A 22668-nucleotide genomic window follows, 5' to 3' on the forward strand; every position below is an offset into this window, starting at 1 on the left:
TAATTAAAAAATAGATTTGGTGACTTCATTTTTCTCAATGCATAATAAAACCCCTGAATGAGGGTGGGGAAGGTTATATGGGAGTTGAATAGAGAAGGAAGTTGAATAGACTTGAAGAATAGGAAGGTTTTCTTGGAAGCATTGACAGACCATTGAAGATCTGAGACCATGAAAGTGAACTCTGTCTACATATTTGAGGAAAGCATTAGGTGCCAGGGAAATTTGTGTCCTGGGAACAGTAGTTCCACAGACTATAATACAGAGACATGGTTCAGGGGCATTCAGTACAGTGGTGGGGAAGGTGGAGCTAAGCTGTACAGGCATCAGAAGAGTTTTGGTGCCTCCGGTGGGATTTCTCAGAGGTGGAGCTGAAGCCTGTGGAAGCTTCGAAGGAAGACTGGGAGCAGGGACCTGGGTGGGCAGTGGGGTTGGGGACTGAGCAATCGGTACAGCTAGATTTGACATAAATGGTCTTTGAAGGATGACTGAAATGTTCATATTTTGAAATCTGGCAAATGTTGAAACTCTTAAAAGGCAAAGATATTTATAATTATTATCCATGGTGCTGTCTTGTGATATTCTCTATCTGGTTCTTGACTCTTGGCCAACAGGGCGTTGTGGGGGCGTGGGAACAAACCCAGATCCACAGATAATTCACACTAAAGGTTTTATGGGCTTAAAAACATCCTGCTTCTGTTTGTTTTACTGTTTCTCAGTACTTATAAAATGCCTATACTGAAGCCATATACCTGGGGTCAGAGGTTCTTTTAGGTTGGTTCAGTGTTCTGTTTTAGAACTTGTAAAATTATTCATCCGCAATAGTTTATGAACCTGGAGGAGGTCACTACCCAATTTTCTGAGGGATCAAGAGGCAAACCCATTTGCATCTTCATTCCTGGTTTGAGTGCATGATTTTAAGTAGCCTTTAAAACTGTTTGCTGTCTTCACCACTCCTACGTCAGTCTGTGTCTGGATATTTTGTTTGCTCTCTAGGTGTTCTAATTTGAAGATGACTTTTTGGGTGTATTTTTTGTGTTTGCAGTTTCTCCTTGTCAGGGTAAGAAGATCTCCTGAGACTTCCTCTTAATGGGGCAACCAGCTGTTAGCCAGTGCCTTTGGCAGGTGCTGCCCCCCAGCAGCTCGGTCAGGGAGCCTGCTGCTGTAACTCATCTCCCATGCAGGTGGCCAACCAATGAGTCAGTGCTCCCTCTAACAGGGCGATCACATGGTGGGTCCCAGGGTCCTGGTCACCTGCTGCTTAGGAACTGTTAAGGTCACCTTATTCAGAGCCAAGCTGCAGAGTCCAATCTGAAGCTCAAATCTCCCCTTAAGGCATTTTGCAGCAAGGAAACCTATCCAAGAAGGGATGATGTCTAGTCTAGCATGATGAGAGGACTAAGAGAAGAACTGAATGAGAGTCCCTTCTAGTGAGAGTCAGATGAGAGACTGGGCCGTTTCCTTCTATGTAGGTGTGCGCTCCAGAGAGTGCTGGAAGCGATGCTAGATCAGCAAATGCAGCTCTCCAGAAATCCCTTTTACAACCCTAGCAGATCAGGTTTGAAGGACTTAAAATTATTCCTCAGTGTTAATTAAGATGTTATTGATAGAAGACCCAGTTTCTCTTAAGAATCCTGAAGTACCTTCTACAGAGCGAAAGGTAACTTGGGCTTAAATCTTTGTTGACAGAAAATTTCAAGATTGCTAGGGCAGAAATACCAGTTGCGTATTGAGATACAGCTAAACCATTATCACCTGCAAAATAAGTTCTTCTTGCCCTTTGGCTGTGTTGGATGTGGCAAATCAAATACAGTAATAGAAATTCTTCAGAAGATACCAAGGATAAAAGTGTCTTAAAGTCACTTAAAGTTTTTGCTGACATGACTTTAACTTGCCTGTATCTAAGTATAATTATATAAGCAGGTCGTGTATACCAATCAGGCTAATGAAGAAACTTAACAGAAACAGACCAAAGAGGTACGAATATTAGGATCCACAAAGCACTAGCCATTCTTCTTTCTCTCTCTGCCAGTTTCTGCCACTCTCTTCTGATACCTGTCTCTGTCTTCTGCCCTCTTTCCATCCCTCTCCATCTCCCCCTTCCCTCCATCCTTCAGTCTCTCTGCATTTCTTTCTTGCTCAGCCTTTCAGTCTCACCCCGTATTTCTTGTGTTCTAACATGATTCTGTAAATAATGGACTTCAGTTATTCCTGAGAGACAAGTGAATTTATTGAATCCATATATCAAAAATTCAAGTTGTTTATTCTTAAAATTCTCTTTACAATAGAAAATTGATTTTATTTTATTTTACTTTATATTTTTAAAAATAATTTTTTAGCATTTATCAAGGGGTTGAATTTTTCAAAGGGCATAATTGTATTCCTTTTTGTTTTTTCTCCAGGTTTTTTTTTTATACTTCCCTGAAAATGTGTTTTGTTCTGATAGGATGTACGAGGGCCTAGTCATGGCTGGACGTGGTTTTCCTATCTTTCATGCGCTGTGTATTTTTAGGTTCTGAAAAGCATGAGCATTCTAAGCTTATCTTGTCAGTCCCTTATATGTGCAGTGTATAAGAAATGAAGTGTTTTTAGCTTCCTGTGACTCTCGAGCATATGTGAGGAAGCCACAAAAGTCGCAATGGTTACAGTACAGTTAGGAGCATGAAATATAAATAATAAGAAATTAGGATTGACTATGGCATTCCACACACTATACTCCGTTAGTTATCGAGGAGGAAAGGAAGACGGAGCTGTGGAAGGCAAGGCAGATGGTGGGTGCTGTCATTTCATGCCGCACAGGAACCCATGCGCGCATCTGGACATAGTAATCGGCTCCTCTGGTGGCATTTTCTCACGTCCAGTCGCACTGCAGTGCAGCTGCAGAGGTGCGTGTGCGGTGCTAACGGCCCTTGTGCTGGAATTGGTGAATTCATCCTTCTGTGAATCCTCCAGGCCGTACAGCATGGAAGTGGGCTGTGGAGTAGCAGCTGGGGCAGAAGCAGATCAGAACGAGACTGGGGTTTAAAGATAGAAAGCCAGGGAACTGGCTGAGTGGAGACAGCATCTTGACAGCTCCTGTAGTGCTGTTTCAACACGTGATGGGAAGGGCATGAAATGGGGAGCTGAGGCCTAGATTCTGGGCCCAGGTCATCCGCTAAGTAGCCAAACCTTTCCGTCTGGTTCCAGTTTGCTCATCTGCAAAACGAGTGGGCGTGACCAGATACTCTCAAGGTGCCTTCGAGTAGGAGTGGAAGATTTTTAGCTACCAAGATGAGAGAGGGGGGAAGTCTTTGCAGAGACCGGGTTTCCTTCATTTTCTCTCATTGACCTTTACATTCTTGTTCCACTGGCGAGTGAGTGAGCCCTCCTCCTTCCTTCACGGAGCCTGTCAGCAATGTCCTGTCACTCTCCTCGGAAACTGAGCACACCAGGCCATCTGTTTACAGCTTATTTTCAGTGGCTAATCAAAGATCAGGAATGTAGACTGTTCTTAACTTCCTGGATGGAAAGTGATAATGAAGCTGAGTTTCTGTCAACTCCCCAGGAAAAAAGAGTGGGCACAGAAATGCAAATGCCACCAACAGGGAAGTGTAAAGATTTTTAACAATTAGTGCTTCTGATATATTAATGACTCTGGTGGTGGTAGCCTGCATTTGTCTTTGTCATGTTCCATTGTCATTCGAGCACTTCATCAACGTATGTTGTCAGGGCTAAATTTATTTTCTTGTGTCTGCCTGGCCAGACCATTTTTCTGTTCTTCGCTAGTCCTGTCTCAGGTGCCTGCCTAGCACCAGGGCCTGGAGGGAGAGGTGAGGGTAAGTACCCTCCTTGCTTTTAACTCATTGCTGACTTGCTCACTGCGGGTAAAACTTTTGAAAAGAGAGAACAGTATCATTTAAATGTCTGTTTCGGTCTGCTCTCTTTGAGTAAGAACGCTGGTGGAGTCACGATCCCTGTAAAGGGTAAACGCTGCAAGAAATTAGGCTTGAAGACAGATTTTGCACAAGGTGGCTGGGCTCCCCGCCCCTGCAGAGGAGAGGCGTGTGCTTATGTTAAGTGATGTGTGTGGACATTCGCTGTTTACGTGCATGCGGGCATGGATGGCTCTGTGCCCTTGGTTTTTATTTAGTGTTCTGTAATGTAGGATGTGCCTGTGTTTTTGTCTAAGTTACTCTAGAAGGAGGTAACCAATTAGGTCATTGCCTTTTTATTAAAATTTCTGAAATGAATTTCTGTGAGCTCAGAACAAGGGAAAAAGAGGTTAGTTTTGTGCGATAAATTTGAATTATTTCTTTTTTAATTTTAATCCTCACCTGACGATGTATTTATTGTTTTGAGAAAGAGCGAGAAACATCAACGTGAGAAAAAAAATTAATGGGTTACCTCTCATACACGCCATGCATGACCAGGGATCAAACTTGCAGTCTAGGTTTGTGCCTGGACAGGGAATTGAACCAGCGACCTTTTGGTGTACAGAACAATGCTCCAAGGAGCTGAGTCACCTGGCCAGGGCAAATTTGTTTTAAGTAATGAGAGCTCGGTATCCCACTGTGTTTCTTCTTTGCTTTGGCTACTATAATTGCTGTTTAAAAGAACTTTGTTGTTTTTGCTCCATTTTACTAGCTTTGGCTGTGGCGGTATATGTAAATAATATTTTAAAGGGGGGGAATATACATGCACAAACCCAGAGCAGTGAGACCCCACATTAGGAGTAAAATGCAGGGAAAAGTCTCTAATATCCTTATCTGCGTTCCTGTTTCATTCCAAACACCTCATATCACTTCGGCTGATTGATTCACGGAAATACGTTCACACTTTCTACCCCTTATATTTCTACCATCTTATATTGTTCTCTTAATACAGGATCGATCACTTTTGACTTGCCATTATTTATGTATCTATCATCCCTTTTACTAGTTTATAAGGGCCTTTTCCTTACATCCTTCAAGCAGAGCCCTCTGCATTGCAAACACTAAGTGCTCAGTGAAGAAGAATGTTGCCATGTAACCTAGAGGGTGTTATGCTAAGTGAAATAAGTCAGACAGAAGAAGACAAATGCTGTATGATTTCACTTACATGTGGAATCTAAACGAAACAGAAGCAAACTCATAAATACAGAGAACGTTTTGTTGGTAGCCAGATGAGAGGAGGTTTTGGGAGGGTGGGTGAAAAGGGGAAGGGATTGAGATGTGCAGATTGCCAGTTAGAAAGCAGTCATGAGGGTGTGGAGTGCAGCACAAGGGACAGTCAGTGACATTGTGATGCTGTCAGGTGGTGGCAGGTGGGCACTGGGCTTGGGATGCTCACTTCATAAGCTAGATGTGTCTAATCACTGTGTTGTACACCTGAAACTAATATAATACTGTATGTTAGCTGTAATCGAAAAAAATTTAAATAAAAAATAGGGGGAAATTGTATTAGCATATAAAGTGCATGGCATCCAATTAAATTTTAGATGAATATTTTTAGTGTACTTCTATCCAATGTAATTCTTGGGATATGTGTATTAAAATGTATTTGAATTCAGGTTTACATAGACGTCCTGCATTTGTAATGGTGCCGTTGGACAACCTGATGAGTGAACTGGGCGGGTCTGACCCAGGCATGAGCAGACACACCGTCTCATAGGTGTATGCGTGGTGTGGCAGGCAGGCGCTGCAGTCCCTACCCAGACAGGGCAGTGTCCTTTTCCTCATGTTCACCCCTCTCGCTGTCTAGTCACCTTGGAGACAGGGCCGTCTTTGTGGATGACTCTGAGCAGGTCTGATATATGATACACACTTCGATGTGTAAAGCTCTGTGTGCATAAGCCCCACCACCGTGCTTTCAACAGTCACAGTGCTCTCTGTGGATTCAAATAATGGGAGATTAAATGCATTTCATGGAATGATTAGCAAAAAATGATTAGGCTCTCAATCTTGAGTGATGACCATTTGGAGGGTGATTGGAATCACCAAATGGCTAGTCCCCCACCTGAGCACCACAACACACGGATCCCCCCTGTGCATGGCTAAATTCTCTAAAAGGGAACATTAAGTAGCCCTAGTGATACTCTTACATGAAAACAAATGCCTGGGATTGCATGGCTGCTTAATGTCTTCTGATCTTTCAGAAGAAGTCAGTGCTAAATAGTAGACCAGAAATGGAAAGGTTGAATTCCAGCCTTGTACTGGTCATTAATTTCCAAGCAGTGCCGAGGTGATCGTGATGCTAATCTGGGCTTTGCTTTTGCTCTGCTTAAAAAACGGTGCCATGTTCTGTTATGTTTTGTAAAGCAGTTTTGGATTTGTTAGAGTCGTAGAATAAAAACCAGCATGAAACTAGAAACTGTTCTGAATAAATATAGGTGGAAATACATTGTTATGTGAATTAGATTTTATATGGGTGCTTTCTTGTAAAACGAGAGAACTGGGTGGGAAATTGGGGCTTGTCTGGAGATTTCTGCTTAGACATGAAACACGTTTTCTCTGCGCTGTGGCTGCCTTTGTTCTTCCTGTTTCTCCTGTAAAGCTCCTGATCCCCAGTTCTTCCAGGCCTCTGCCATACCTGTGCAGATGCAGGGCAGTTGTGAGAAAGGCTTCGCATCTGCGGGCTGCCAGTGACATTCGGGTGTGTCAATGAGAGCAACTTAGTGTGCGAAAGGTGTTATAGAGCAGGATTCATAATTTCTTCCAAAAGTCAGATACTAAATATAAATTACCCTCTAGTATCTTGAGGGTTAACCAGCTTACTTTGAAAATACACAGTATTTTGTGGAGGTGCTGAACCGTTTTGGAGATGGGTTTCAGAAGAGAAAAATCAAAGCCAGAAGTGACACGATGTGTTCTCCATATCAAGTTTAAGGCTGTTGAGTGCTTTTCATGATTGTTTTTGTTACGAGACAAACAAGTGAATCAAAATTAAATACTCCTCCAGGCGGAGTAGAACTAAACAATGGAAAAATATGAACTCTGGGAGAAATATAAATGAGACAGAATGGATAGTTAATATGCACAGACATAAGTATGTGATTCTGTAAAATTTCAGTCAGTTCCGTGTGCAGGGTGTGACGTTGGGCAGCAAATGCAGATGATTTATGGTCCCGGTTGACATCGAGTTTACGAAGTAGAAGAGCATGTTGTATGCAGAAATAAATTGCACTCTGCATATATGCAGCTGCACAGAAGCGGGGGTGTGATGGGGGAAGGGAAGGCTGGCAGCACCCCTGATTGTGGGTTTCTGGTCAAGATGGGTGAAACATCCTGGAGGGGACCCAAACCACCACTGAGCACAAACCATGTGTGAGCAGAACAGTGCTGCGTATTTGACGTGTGTTGCCCCTGCCATCCTCACTAGAGGTTTGGAAAGGCAAGCCCAGAGAAGGGGGGTCATTTATCCAGGATTCCCTATTTAATAAATGGTGCAACCAGGATACAGGACCCTTGTCTGGCTGGTTTCCCACTTTGCTGAGTGGGATGAGCGCCAGTTATCCCCAAAGTGCCCTGTGCTGGAGAGGGTTTGATCCAGTCTGAGGATGACCTCTCCCAGCATGCTGGAGAGGATGACCAGGAAGAAGTGCCCTTGCCAGGAGGAGTGGTTGAGCAAGGCAGAGTCTGGGAATGAAAAGTCCTCATTTACTGCTGGCCTTCTGTCTGCCAGGTGGTAGGATAGGCATTCTGTTTACCTTCTCTATTATTCTCCGTCACCTAGGAGGTCAGGCATCTCCATCCCTCAGAATGTTTATGGGAAACTGAGGCGTAGGAGGTTAAGAGGCCTGACCAAGGTCACACAGCTACTGCATGAGAGTTGGTAGTCAGCCTTTGAATTTTGGATCTGAACGTTGTGACTGGGGTGGAATGGTAATGGACTTGAATTTAACAGTTTCCTGTTATGAGTTTAAAAACTGAATGTATTTCCAGGGTCCAGAGGGGGCAGTGAACAAGTACAATGGAATGAATTTTGAAAAGGATTGGATTACCAGGGCCGGGAAGTCTGAGTGTGACAGGGGCGGTGGAGATGACTCTTACTCGTCCGATTCTTATTTTCAAGACAGCAAGATGGCAGTCCTCGGGGAGGTTTTAGAGAAGGGTAGAGGGGGCAGATGGGGGAGGAGGAGGAGGAGGAGGAAGAGAGAACAGGGAGCTGACAAGTAGTTTAACAGCTGCTCTCCTTATCTGCAGCTGACTCTGAGAAAAAATGGTTCTATTTATTTGCCGTTTCCTTCCATGTATCTTCCCAACAGCATTCATCAATATCTGTCATTTCCCAGGGGCTTTGGACATGTCTAGCAATTCATTTTGCCGAATTATATTTCAATATGCGGATGGAGGGAGCCAGATCGCAGATGTAGCTCTGACCTGTGCCCGGCATCACTCAGGTGCCACCGCCCGGCTTCTGGGCGCCCTCCCTCAGACAGACATTCTAAGCAATACCGCTTGCTGTCTGACTCTTGTTCCCGTGTTCTCATTAGAGTAGGCTCTATTTAATACTTCTTCAAAAATCAACGTGAATTTGTCACATTAACCTTTGGTCTGTACAGCTAGAGCTTATCACAAACTATTATGTATTTTTTGGTAAGAATGTCAAATCCAGAGAATCGCTATCCGATGGGAGACGACCTTGGTGGTCTGGGTGTATCAGGGAGCTGCCAGCCAAGTGTGGGTCTCATTGCAGGATGGGAGAACGTGCTGGGTGTTGCTACACTGAAAGGCAGCTGTTATAATAGTGGCATTGAAGCTTACTAAGCTCCATTTCATGCATTAACTCATTTGACCTTGATATCGTCCCTTATTAGAATTTGATTCTCATTGGATGAGAAGCAATATTTCTTCTTTAAAAACAAGTTAAGAGAAAATGAAAGAAAAGGCTAAATATATTTCTCTGTAAATGTGGATTCAAACTGTATTCCTTTAAAAATATACTGTGTTGGCATTTTTTTCCTTTTTATCATAGAAAGGCAAGAGGAACAGGGCAGCTGACTGTGAATGAGGTGCAAAGACCACTGCTCCTTTGGATCATCTCTCCACATCCCCCACACTGGAAGTTATTTCTGATTTAAAACTGCAGCTGCCGTTGACAATGGCAGCGGCAGCTCCAGATGCTGCTCCATCACCTCGTGGTTCATCCAAAGGCCTTGATTTTTGTAGTGTACTGGCGTGTGTTGTGTTGTTTTTCCACAGCCTGCAGCTCTCTTACAGTATGGAATTGCGCTTTAGTAACTCTCGATATACTTGCCCTGTACCCAGTCAGTCTGTGCTTGCTCATGTCTTATCTTCTGCTACCTGTTCTGCTTGCAAGGAGCTTCCTTTTAAAGCATCCCCCTAACTTTGTCACCAGATGCTTTGTGGTTACTAATGTTGCCTTTCTATGCTGAATGTAGAGTGCTGGTGATGAGCGAAATTGAGCATCTCTGGTGGATTTGTGTCTTGTAGCAAAATAGGAGGAGTTCAGAGCCTGCTGCACTGGGTGGTTAATTTGATTTACAACACAGTGCCCTGATTACCAGCCTCACTAAAACATGAGTGCTCTCTCCCTTCAGCTTCCGGTTTCTGGGTAAATTGAAGATCCCTGGCTAGTAGGCAGTGATAACTTTGAGGTCTTAAGGTCAAAGCTGTGCTTTGGACTTTTCTTGTGTGTGTGAACACAGACCACTTTTTTTTTTTTAAGGCTAGAGTAGCAGTTCTACAGAGGAGTCAGTGAACTTCAGCACTCACTGGTCACAGGTCTGTTGACTTTTCAAATTATATTTATTTATGCCATTAAGAAGAATGATTTAGCAGCATTATTGATACTGTCCAGGTATAGTTATTCTTTTGCAATGGGGACAAGAAATTGGAAGTCAGTCACCCATGTGAGAGGGAAGATGAAAGGAACCGTGTCTTTTTGTGGTAGTAGCGCAGCTGAAGGTAGTAAATGGAGGCTCTAATTGCCTGTGGGCATGGCAGTCCAGATGAAGAGGGAACCAATGTTTAGGAGTGAGCAATGGGGCGTGGAAGAGGGATATCTTGATGATGATGGACTACGCTCCGGGGCCACGGCTGCTGACTCATGGATTCTGCCTGAGTTTAGCCAGTGACTTATCATGGTCTTCAACATTTCTCCATGGAGGGTTCTTAAAAAGCTCCATTCCTTTGGCTTATAAATGATTCAAAGGGCTTAAGTTATTAAGTGCAATTTGTAAAAGCGGGTGCTCATGGAGTTGGATGTGGATAGCTCCTTTTGGCCAACTGATAGGACCTCCTGGAAGGTGGAGTGTTTTGGACTGAACAAGGCAGAGTGGTGTGTATGTGTGCGCTTGGTAAAATACACGTAACAAAATGTTACCATTTTAGCCATTTTTACAGGTATAATGCAGTGGCTGTAAGCACACTCACATTGTTGTGTGGCCATCACCACTGTTCATCTCCAGAACGTTTTCCTCATCTCAAACTGAAACTTAATACCCTTTAAACGATAATTCCTCATTCCCCCTCCTCAGCCCCCAGTAAACCCTTACTCTTTCAGTCAAATGAGTTTGACTGTTCCAGGAACCTCCTGTCCGTGGGGCCAGACAGCGGTTCTCCTTTTGTGTCTGACTTCGTTCCTTTAGCGCATCTCGGGGTTCATCCACATTGCAGCCTGTGCCAGAACTTCCTTCCCTTTAAAGGCTGAGTCATGTTCCATGATCATATACCACGTGTTGTGTATCCATTCACCATGCATTAGTGGGCATCCGGGTTGTTACCACCTTTTCACTCTCATGAATGATGCTGCTATGAATACACGAGTAGAAATACCTGTTGAAGTCACTGCTTTCAACTCTTTTGTGAATGTACTCAGAGGTGGAATTAAGCAAGGCGGGTTTCGGTAGGCAGTGGGGAGGGCAAAATGGCGGGAATGTTCCTCCTCCCGCTTTAGTTGGTAGATGTGAACTTTCTGGAGGCTGCTGTGAGAACTTCAGTACCTCCTCAGGTTAGCAGCAGCCTGGTTGGCAGCCAAAAAGTGAAGATCTAGGGTGAGAGAGAAGTGAGCATGTGGCCCCATCGTCCTGCTTGTGGTTCTGGCACAGTGCTAACTTCCCATGGTCCTTTTCGTCCCCAGCCCCTTCTCCTCTGCAATGCTACCCTCGTTCTCCTTCCCTCCCATGGGGCTTCCCCATCTCACAAAACCCTGGAGAGCAAGGAACTGGGCAACCCCATTTCCATTTTTTCCTGGTTGGTACCTTATAGGGATAAACAAACTTTTCCTGAGTTTTATGTGTGACTGAGCACCAGAAGCCTTATCTAAATGCTGCTTTGTGCTGTAGTTACTAGGTCTTATTTTCCCTTTGATGTCCTGTTTGAACTCCAAAAGGAATAACCCAGAATGTTAGACTGTGGACTAACTGCTAGATCTGTGTTGCGCTTCAGGTGATATATAACTTTGTTTCCTGGAAGCTTTGAAATGTAGTCAGGTATTGTTATTCCTTGATGGTGAAGTATGTCTCCAGAGGCTACATTTAATTCTTTACATAGCCATTCTTCCAAAATTACTGCTGACCTGATATTTTCCTACTTGAGAGGGATACTTCAAGCTTTGAGGGTGCTTTGAAAGCATGTACCTATCTCCTATTCGAAGGCATGCATTTATGGAGGTCTTACTTCTTGTGTCTTGGAATTCAGGATGGAGACAAAGGAAAACACATTTCAGGAAAGAGATCATAGGTACCCTAGAGAGAACCAAGGCACAGTCTGGCCCTGACTGGTGTGGCTCAGTTTGTTAGGTGTCGTCCCACATAGCAAAAGGTCGCTGGTTCGATTCCTAGTCAGGGCACATGCCTGGGTTGCGGGTTCAGTCCCTGGTTTCAAGAGGCAACCTGTCAATGCTTCTCTTTCACATCAATGTTTCTCTCCTTCTCTTTTTCCCTCCCTTCACCTCTCTCTAAAAATGAGTAAGTAACATCTTTAAGAATATTTTTACAAAGGTACCATCTGGTGTAGGCTCAGTAATCTAACTATTTTTACACATAACCTTAAAAGACTCAGACCTGCCCACTCACTCTGTAAGTAGAGGCCTTGTGACCAAAACAATCGCAATAACCGAAACACGTGTCCAGATGCCCCACACCCAGTGGCTTCCACCAGTTTTAGAAGACTGATTCCAGCTTTAATATGGACCTCTATGATTGCCTCTAAATTTCTTGTTGTGTCAGCAGAAAATATTTAATAAATGTTTCAATAAACATACTGGCATTTTAGAAATGTGTTTCTGAAGAGCCCAGAATTGATCAAAGTTCCAGTGGTAACAACAAGCTCCATTTGGTCTTAAAACGTAGCAGCCAGATTGCTAGGCAGGCTCACCTCTCGTGTAACAAATTGGGAATGGTATCGTCCATTAATTTCTATCCTGTGCAGCTGAATAATGCAGTTGACAGATGCTAATTTTCTTAAATTGTAGGCAGCAAATGATGCATGAATACAACAGCAACACACTTTTTAGAGGCCCTTGGTAGTCATCAGAAAGGGAATTCAGATAAAGTTTGATATAATCACTACCGACTACGGCACAGTGTTAGTGCCTTCTAATGGCTGCCTTAAATCCATCTGTTGTCCTCTTTTCCCGATTAACACTAATAGGGGTCCAGGCAGGAATGAAACATCCCATGTGTTGTGCTAATGGACCCTCCAATTTACAACATTCATATGATTCCTAGGGACATGCCTCATATAAGAAAAATGACATCTAAAATCTAGCCCACAAATACAGCTTTTCAAAAGAGTGCATAAATAAATAAATAAATAAATAACCACTTTAAAAAAGTAAAATAAAATCTAACACACAACAGGATTATAAACATTTCATTATATATACACTTCTATATTGGATGCTTCACCATTTAATTATTTCTTCCAGTGGCTGAACCAAATTTTATTTCTTGCTCACCTTAAAATTCACTGTGTGTTGGGTAGTATGTTGTATTTTTTATTTATTTTTGTAAAATTTATATTTATTGGCTGTTCTTGCATAATGTGTTTTTTAATTTTCAAACAAGCCCACAAGTTCACCCCTATTTTATAGCAGAGGAGCCTGAGGCTCAGAGAAGTTCACGAATATGTGATGGAGTCAGTTTTGGGGGCAGAGTCGCCACTCAGTGGTCTGACTCTCCAGTCAGTCGTAACTAGAGCAGATGATTTCCACTGTTACTGGCGAGGACCTTTATGTCCTGTTCAATGGGCTCAGTTCAAAATCTTATTTCAAACCCAGTTCTAAAACTAATCAATTACTGAACATCAGAAGGTCTCCTTTTGGGCTAGGATCTGTTACATCACAAAAGAAGTGAAGGCTGACAAAGTCTTTCCTTGACCAAACTGTAGCCAGGCTCCTCTGAACCCTCTTTCTTAAGTAGGCCTTCACCTTGACCATTAAAGACTTGAACAGACTCTTACATAGTTTCTAACAGCTCAAGGCTACATCCTCAGGATGACCCTTGCTCCTTTAAAGTGCTTGTCTAAGATGATTCAAGGTTGCCAAATAATATACTGTTTGTTCTGGCCACCAGACAGGGTCTCAGTCTCCCAGTCCCTGTGGGAGGGCGGTGTCCTAACTTCGGTAATTGCCAGCCAGCAGACAGAGCTGGCTTGATCGCTGTTCTACTGACAAACCCTTGGTGGCTTTTCATTTCCCTGACCCACTGAGCCCCCACTTGCTCCCTGCCTCCCCTTCCTTCTCCTTATAAAACATCCCGTTACTTCTGCATAAATTGAACTTGAGTTCAGTTCATGCTGGACTCCTTTTTCCTGTTGTAGTAGTTATTACTGATTAAAATCTATCCTTACCACTTTGAGTAGTGCCCAGCTTCGTCTGCCTTTGACAAGGCATGCATATGGGCTTGTTACCCAAATTAACTCTGCAAGAGGTGGCAACAAATAAAATGTATGTACTGGTGTTAGACTGAGTGATCTCAGAGGAGCTGGTGTGTGTGTCCTGTTCGTGGTGTCTCTGCTTGTTGCCCTGTGAGAGCTAACAAAACTGAAGAGTTCAAAATGTGGTTTGGAGTCTATGGAGAAAAGGGAAGTGCCTCTGGTTCCTCATGCCTCCCTCTTCTGGAGCTCTTTCTGGATCTGTCCAGAATCTGATTCCCTACCTGGGCTCATGGAACTAGGACTGTAGTGTATGAAGTTCCCGCACTGAGGTTGTATCAGGGACTGCCCCTGCCTCTGGTCTGCCTTTCCAGTGGCAGCCACAGCTGCCACGGCCTGCATGCTGGGGCCACAGTGAATGTCCTCGTGGTTCCTCTTTGTTCCCAGGCTCCATGGAGCCTCTACCCTGGCTCACTGCTTCCTCACCCCACCCAGACCCTTTGGACACGCCCCACCACTACCCACACTCCTCCCTTCTGTGGCCTTGGGAACTGCCATTGTGAAGGGTGGAAGAAATGTGCTCTTGGCTGGTTTGCCATGTTGGATTTTGAAGCACTTTTTTTGATAAGAATCATTAAAAGCAATGTCATGTAATATCTACGGAAACGAGTAGAGAATAATTCGATATAGCTGCATATACCTACCAGCCAGCTCTATCAAAGGTTAATATTTGCCACATTTTTTAGATACATTAGAAAAGCTTAACATTAAATTTATTAAAACCACAAGTGAAAAGTTAATTTTTTAAAACTTCCATTAGTCCTTGCAGATAATTTTGAAAACAATGCAGTATTATAGCATACTTCTCCCTGGACCCAGTCCCCATTTTCCCTGCCAGAGATCACAATAATCCTGTAAGAAATATAATTCTTTATTGTAATATTATTCAGTAGTGTTCTCTATTTCTTTTGTGACCTGTCCAAGGAATCCATTACCATGTTTTATTTTGTTGCTGGGATGGTGGTGCTGTATCAGTGGAGTTCTTATGACAGTGTGAATAGTGACGGTATGTTGACTGCCTTCCATGTCCCAGGCTGAGTGCCTGAAGTGTATTATCTCATTTAATCCCATCTGCTACCATTTCATTCATATATATATATATATATATATATATATATATGTTTATACATACATATATACACACACATATAATGTATATGTGTATGCATACATATGTTATATTCTTATAAATATAAAATCATCCTATTCCATGACTTGTTTTTCACCTGAGCATATGTGATGAATATTTTCCTATAATAGGATTTGGGCTTCAGAGTAAGAATCCTGGTTTTGCCCACTTATCAGCTGTGTGCCCTCATTTAATTTTGTAATCTCTCTGGGCTTTAAAATGAGGATAATATTACCTAGGTCCCCATAGGGCTGCTAATGTGTTGCAGTGCCTGGACTATAGGAAGGTCTCAGTGTATTTTAACTGTTATACTTTATTACAAATGAAATTTAAGAAAATAATTGGCTTAGTTTTATTTTTCCTTTTAGACTTCATCAAGAACTGATCAAATAGTGCCATTTAACTGCATTTCAGTCAGCAGACATTGTTGAACACTTACTAAGTGACAGACACTGTGCCCGGGACTGTGCCAGGTACTGAGAATACAGAAACGAACACCTGTTTCTTCATCTTGGGCATTATAGGGAGACAGTCCAAAAACTATTTTTTACTAAGAGAAAAGAAGACCGAATTATACAATTTTTAGGGACTTTTAAAATACTCACCTTTAAAATTTTTCCACGATTACATTAAATTCTTCAGGTTTTCATAGCTACCCTTGTTTTCTTTAAAATAAAGCATCTTGGCCAGAGCTCACTCCCTCCATCACATGAACTGTGACATCAGGTAGCTTCTACACTTCCTGTCAGGCCACTCTCTCAAACATGAACAAAGAAAATATAAAGCATAAAATACAGAAAAAGTCCCTATCTGGTGTAGCTTAGTGGATTGGGTGTGGGCTGAGAGCTAGGGGGTCGCTAGTTCAATTCCCATTCAGGGCACATGCCTGGGTTGCAGGCCAGGTCCCCAGTGGGGGACGGGTGAGAAGCTACCACACATTAATGTTTCTGTCCCTCTCTTTTTCCTTCCCTTCCCCTCTCTCTAAAAATAAATAGATAAAATTGTTTAAAAAAATATAGGAAAAGACACAGGGAGGACCAGGAAAAAGTATGAATTTTGATTACTGGAGGTTGGTATATTTTTAACAAATGATGTCCTTCAAACAGTGAGAGTTATTTCTGTGTTAAAGAAGCCATTTATTCATATAATAATGATAGTTATTATTCATATAATAATGATACTGCCTAAATGCAGTCTATAGTTTTCCTGTTTTCTTTATTAATGTTTTGCTTTTAGGCCTAAAGAGAGCAGGTTTCCCAAAGACCCTCTTTTAGTTCATATTTCAAAATAAGGCAAGGAAAAAAATTCTAGACTTTAAATGTAACATATCTTGCACAAAATATATCTGAATATTTTTGATATGGTGACCGGAACCACAAAATGTAATTATAGTTGAATTTTTAATGATAGGGTTTATGCTTCAATTAATTTGCTTTTTTTTTCTTGATAAAGGTCACAGCCTATTATGTGGTACTGAGGGAAGCACGTGACAAAATTCAATTTTGCTAGAAAATACAGGGTGCAGTTAGAAAATCTGGAAGCAAATCACTGAAATGCTGATGGTGGTTTTCCCTGGTGCAATTTTCAGTGATATTTTTCTTTATATATATTTATGTTTTCTACTTTGTGAGTGACAAGAAACCAAGCAAAAAAAGATAGTTTTCAATTTTATTACTGCTAACATTTACTGGGTGCTTTACTTATAAAATCCTCTAATCCCCTTAATAACTTTACATAGTTGATCCTATCCCCTATCCCCATTTTAGAGATGAAAAAATTAAGGCCAAAAGAGGTTGACTAACTTCCTTTCCCAGTGTCATTCAGCTATCTGTCAAGATCTCAAAAGTAGGTGTAGTTACTCTATAATAAGAGAGTGAAAGAGCAATTTTGGCGTAATAAACCATTTTCCCCTTTGCAATTAAAATCTATATTTCTGAAAGCACATACATTAAAGCATTAGACCTCCTAGCATGGACAGTTGATGGGGGCTGTCCCTAGCTCCTACACTTTGATCCTGCTTGTAGCATGGACACTATTATGCTACAGCCAGTTACTAACTAGTGGGGTATGCCTGTGAGTGTATGCCACAGGTGAGAGAGGGGCTCTTTTACCAGGAAGGAGATCTGTTGGGGAAAGTCCAAGGAACAAATGTCTCCTCTGTTCCAGGGCCACCAGCCACACGTGGGGCTGCAATACCTCCAGATTCTGGGAGGTATGGAGCTGGAGTCCCCATACACACTGCTCTTCAGCAAGACTCTGTGGGTTATCTGCCATCTTTCATTGTCCCTATGTGTTTTCTGGGAAGGAAGTGCCCACTTGTTCTTTCATCATTCAACAAACATTTAATGAGCTATGGTGGCCAGTTATTGTGTTAGTAATGAGGCAGAGCAGATAAAAATCAAACATGGTCTCTGCTTTTACTGAGCCTCACTACTATGTGAATATTCATGTCCATCCTAACTTCCTGAAGTCAAAAAGTCATATTTCTTGTGCATCGATAAGTAGTCTAATCCATGTACTAAGGAAGTTACATAGTGTGAATTGGTTCAGCTGTTTGACTTTCACATACACATATATTAGAGTTCAAGGTTGATGCAACTTGCTCAGTGAAGCTTACGCTGACATTGATGCCCTGATTTATGTAAATAGATACAATTATGTGTTGTGTGGACATGGATGACCAACCAGTGCTTCAGAGAGAAGCTGGGAGAAAGAGGCACCAGCCCCATTTCACCTTGAAAGAATTGTAACCATTCCTTTTGTCGGGCATGAGCTCAACTTTGTAGACTCTTTTCCACATGAATCCTGGATCACCTTCCATATTAGACATTTTAAAAGCATGTGTCTACATGCACAGGTTTATTTCTAAGATGCTGAGAATGCTTTGTGGATTATATACATCCTCAGCATGTTCCCATGGAATTGGCAGAATTAACAGGAGACCTCATTCTGCCCTGGCTGAAAGCTACAGGTTCTGGAGATGAAAAGGTTTTCTTGGGTTCATGTGGGGATTCAGGGCCAGAACTTGCCACTGGATCTCTTGACTTAATTAAAACAATTTGCCTCCAGTTGCTGTTGGTAAATGTAATTACGGCAGAAGTAATATAGAAGGATGGCCAAGAAGGGGTCTGCCATGGAAGTGCTACTGTTCTGCTTGCCGCTTACACTGTCTTCTCTTTAACCCCAACAGGGAGGTACCTCCTTCCAAACCCTGTGGCGGGCCAGGCCTGGTCAGCTTCTACCGAGACCTCCAACCTCGTGCGCATGCGCAGCCAGGCCTTGGGCCAGTCGGCGCCCTCACTCACCGCCAGCCTGGTGAGTGCCTCTGGGCTCTGTCTGTGGTGGGTTGGGTTTGGTCCATCTCGCCACCTCCCTGGGGACTGTTTTGGGTTTACTGTGTTTAACTGGACTTGAACTTACATTTAACATTAAGCACAGATTTGGCAATGTGAAATTCCTTGCTTTCAGTGTGCTGATTTTTCCAAGCACCTTCCTCTCCCCGCCCCTCAACCTAATTTGGACTATTTCTGACAACTCGACTCTTGTCTACACTGTTCCTGTAAAAGACATGAAAATGTTTCTCAGCTTAAAAAAAAAACAAAAACAAAAAAACTTATTATTTGGAAATAATTCCACACTAACAAAAAAGTTCCACAAATCAGAAAAATAGTGAAACACCAGTTGACCTAGCTAGATTCAACTACTAATGTCTTGCCCAACTTTCTCTCCCTCTGTATATACACATACATATGTACATACACACATACTTTTCTGAACTGTTTGGGAGTGACTACTATAAATCACAGTTACTAACTTCAGTAAATTGATGGCTGATACAAGCCTTTTAGCTACTCTGCCATCTGCATTTCAGTTTTATCAATTGGCTCAGTAATGTCCCTCCTATGTACAGCATCCAGTATAGAGCCATATATTAAATTTAATTGTCATATCTCTTTAGTCCCCTTTAATGTGGAATTTTTTCTGTAGCCTTTTTTTTTTTTGCCTTTTTGACATCAACATTTTTGAAGGCTACATACCTCCACCCATGTTTTTTAATGGAATATTTCTCATATTATGTGTCTAAGTCTGATATTTCCTCACACTGAGATTTACATTTTTGCAGTCCAGGCCAGAATATGACATTGGTGATGTCGTGTCCTCTCAGGGCATGCCATCTGCAGACACATGATGTCCATCTGCCCCTTATTGTGAAATTAATTTTTTCTCCCAGTCAAGATGTTCCCAATTTCTCCACTGTAGTTAGACATTTTTCTCTTGTATTCAATAAGTGTTCGGTGGGGAGATACTTTTAGGCCATGCAAACATGCTTCTCCTCATCAAAACTTCCCCCTAGATGTAAATGACAGTAGTGATTCTTGACTGGACCCTTCTTTTCTATGATAATTGAAAATTATTGTTCCACCTCTAGCACTTTCTTCACATTTACCATTGGCACACAGTATAAATATTTTTGTTTTTGTTAGTGGTACAGACCCTACGTTCCTTCCCCACCCCACCCCCTACAATTTACACCTTTATTTTTAACCGTGGTCTTTAATAGAATTTTGTTTTCTATGGGGCTCATTACTTCTTTGCTTCAACCTTTAGCCTAAAAGTTATTTTTGCAGTGGTGGTCGAGATTGTATGGTATGGAAATAGATTTTTAAACATCCTTTACTGATGATGATGCAAATAATATGCAAATCAGTATATTAGATACCTTATAATTTTATGCATTGGTCATAGATTTGGGAATTGTTCAGTAATGCAGAGAGATGTAGTTTAGGTCTAGCTTTTTTAAAAAAATTTATTTATTTATCTTTAGAGGGGAAAGGAAGGAGAAAGGGAGAGAAACATCAATGTATGGTGGCCCTTTGCGCATCCCCTTCTGGGAACTGGCCTGCAACCCAGGCATGTGCCCTGACTGGGAATCGAACCGCGATTGTCTGGTTCGCAGGCCCGAGCTCAATCCACTGAGCTATACCAGCCAGGGCCTAGCTTTTTCACTTTAGGTCTAGTCCTGCTTTTGCCAATAGGTACCTGTGTAAACTTAAGCAGGTCACCTAGTTTCTTAGATTTTACCACCTCATCTGCAATGGCAAGATGAAAAGAATTATAAACAGTCTCTGGAATTCAACTTTGGAATACCGTAACTCTACTTTTCAAATAGTAAAGATTCTGCATGGTACTGAATAATCATTCCTAAAAATGTTTCTTTGGGGATATTTTATGACTCCCGAAAATTGACTATAATCTTTAAGCCAATATTAATTGTTTTCCTCTTGTGAAAATTTTGGGATTTATTTTAAAGGTGCAGTTAAAGTGATGATGGTTAGCATCTTCCTCCATCTCATCCCCAAGTTCAAAGTTACTGTCTCTTCTTGGGGGAATTTTATCAAAAGCTTATTCTCCAGTAAGCATTTACTTTTTAAGGAAAGGAAAATTCCTCACAGATATTAAAAAAAAACAGAAGTGTTTTTTGGACCATTGCAGTATTATTCTTGACACTTAAATAGTAATCTTTTATGTTTATTGCCAAGAAAATCATTCTGATTAAAGCAACAGTATCACAAAGTAATATGTATAAATATTTTATTATCTATTGTAATAATGGTAGTCACATACTCAAACACAGAAAGTGATCTACTCAATTACCTAAAGTAGTTTGGAATAAGATAGAAACATAGGGAGGACTAATATAGAAAATAGAAAAAGATACTCCTTCAAATTTTTCCAATGCCATTCTTATCCAGTAGTCACTTAAATTATTAGCTTATCCACCCTGCAAATTTTTACAGTGTTTGTTTAAGAGCAACACTAGAGAAAATGCTAAAATACTATAGAAAGCAAAGTTAAAATAGTACTGAGCCCATAATGTCTCAAATGTTAGCAGCATTAACACTTCCGTTCTAATCATATTATGGATAAGTTTGGGTACAGAAGCCAGAGTGTGATTAACCATTTACTACTAGAGAGTGGAGGTTTAAAATATAGTGTTCAACATATATTTCACTCAGAAGTTTCATTACTTCCTAACTGTAGTCCAAGCAAAACTATTTGCGAGCAGTTTGACCAAGTCTCCTGTCCTCCAGCCTCTGTTGCACTATGGGCCAGCAGCAGCTCGAGGAGGGCTGCCAGGCACAGAACTGCTCCATCTCCCCATTGTTCTGTCCGTGTTGGTCAAGGTATCTACGCCATATCATGTATTTCAGTGTGGCACTCAGTACATGTTAATGACTTCTGCCTTGGGTACCCTTTGCAGAAGTGTTAATGTTTCATTTTGTTTTATTGAATTATATCTCAAGTATCTCTGCTGTGTAAAACTAAAAGATTTAATAACAATGCTATAGAAGTGGAAATATACACCTATTAGAACTTATTTTTTCTCTTCTCCCCCTTTTTCCTTTTCTTTGTCTTTGAAACAAGCTGATGTTTCTGGGTTGTGCTTGTGCAGTAGGACATGCTTCACTCTGATCCTCTCTCCAGCTTCTATGTTCACTCATTATCCCCGTCTCAGTGCTGTGAGTCAACCCTTCTCCTCCTGGCTCTCCTTAGCAGGCATCACAGTGCACCCTTCTTTTAGTTCTTGTGTTTATGTCTAATATTTCCCTGCTAGACTGCAAGCTCCTTCAGGGCAGAATTCCTGCCTGATTTGGCTTTCTGCTCCTCACTGCTCCTAGCACTGCACCTTGCAGGTAGGAAGCATTCAATAAGTAATGTTGATAGAACAAATAATCATTCCTAGAAAGTGGCAGTTTTCTTGTGTTGCAAGGCAGGAGTGATGGTGTGATTCTGTATGCTGTAATGGGTGGCCTAATGAGATCGTCCATCTAAAAACCTCTTTGGTTTTGCTGTTCACTGTGCATCTTAAAGCTGTGATTTGCCTTAAAGTCCACGTAATGGGCCAAATCCCCTCAGTTCCACATCAGCTGCTCAAAAAATATGGTGGCAAAATTATGAAGAGATTACAGTGTCCACATTCAGGGAGATTTTATTAATCTGCTCATAAGCAGTCATGTAATCACATTGGTTTAAATATTTTGTTGATTCACTGAAGAAGTAAGTCGAAGCAAAATGTGTTTTCAAGTGTGGAAAAGTTGGAAAAATAGTAGTCAAAGTGGTTTATGTCCAAATAACAGCATTACAACTTGATATAACAGAATTTTATGTACAGCACAACAATATACATTTTGGAAAAGTATAGACCCTCGGTCTGAGAGGTGTTCATTCATATGTTAGTAAGATATAAATGAATGCCCTATGGTTTGAATTTCAGTAAATGCATGACCTATAGGTCATTTGAATGCCATAGGCAAGCTCAAAGGTAATGCAAACTACCTTCTCAAGAAGGAGATTAATTACAAGCCCAAAGTATCTAGTTTTCCTTGGCAATGCTAAATGTAGTTGTGCTCCCTCTCCCAGACATGTTGGGCATTTCAGATAAATGGCATGTTGCCAATTCATCCTAAGTAGCCTGGAAGCTGGCAGAATACATGCTCAGCCAGTGTCCGCCTGCTGGGACACCAGCCGGGAGTGCTGATGAAGTGTCAGATGTATACTTCATATACATTAATCTGAAGAGGGGAAAACTCATTTTCCCCTTTGCTTTCTCCATCTTTCTGCCCCTCCCCACACACATGGGTAGTTTATCAAAGAAGTCATAGTCGTCAAAAGCAGTGGGGTTTA

General features: G+C 41.7%; 1 protein-coding gene across 6 annotated transcripts in view; it reads left to right on the forward strand.

Moving 5' to 3' along the window:
- Window positions 1-22668, forward strand: part of MAST4 (microtubule associated serine/threonine kinase family member 4) — a 524826-nt gene that overhangs the window by 157860 nt on the left and 344298 nt on the right. For all 6 annotated transcript variants that reach the window (XM_053657255.1, XM_037150788.2, XM_053657256.1 and 3 more), the window contains exon 3: window positions 18173-18297. In XM_053657255.1, the coding sequence (XP_053513230.1) occupies window positions 18173-18297 (125 nt within the window). The remainder of the gene's footprint in view (window positions 1-18172; window positions 18298-22668) is intronic.

The sequence above is a fragment of the Artibeus jamaicensis genome, unplaced genomic scaffold (assembly GCF_021234435.1).
Source record: "Artibeus jamaicensis isolate MK-2021 breed Jamaican fruit bat unplaced genomic scaffold, CSHL_Jam_final scaffold_369, whole genome shotgun sequence".
NCBI classification, from domain to species: Eukaryota; Metazoa; Chordata; class Mammalia; order Chiroptera; family Phyllostomidae; genus Artibeus; species Artibeus jamaicensis.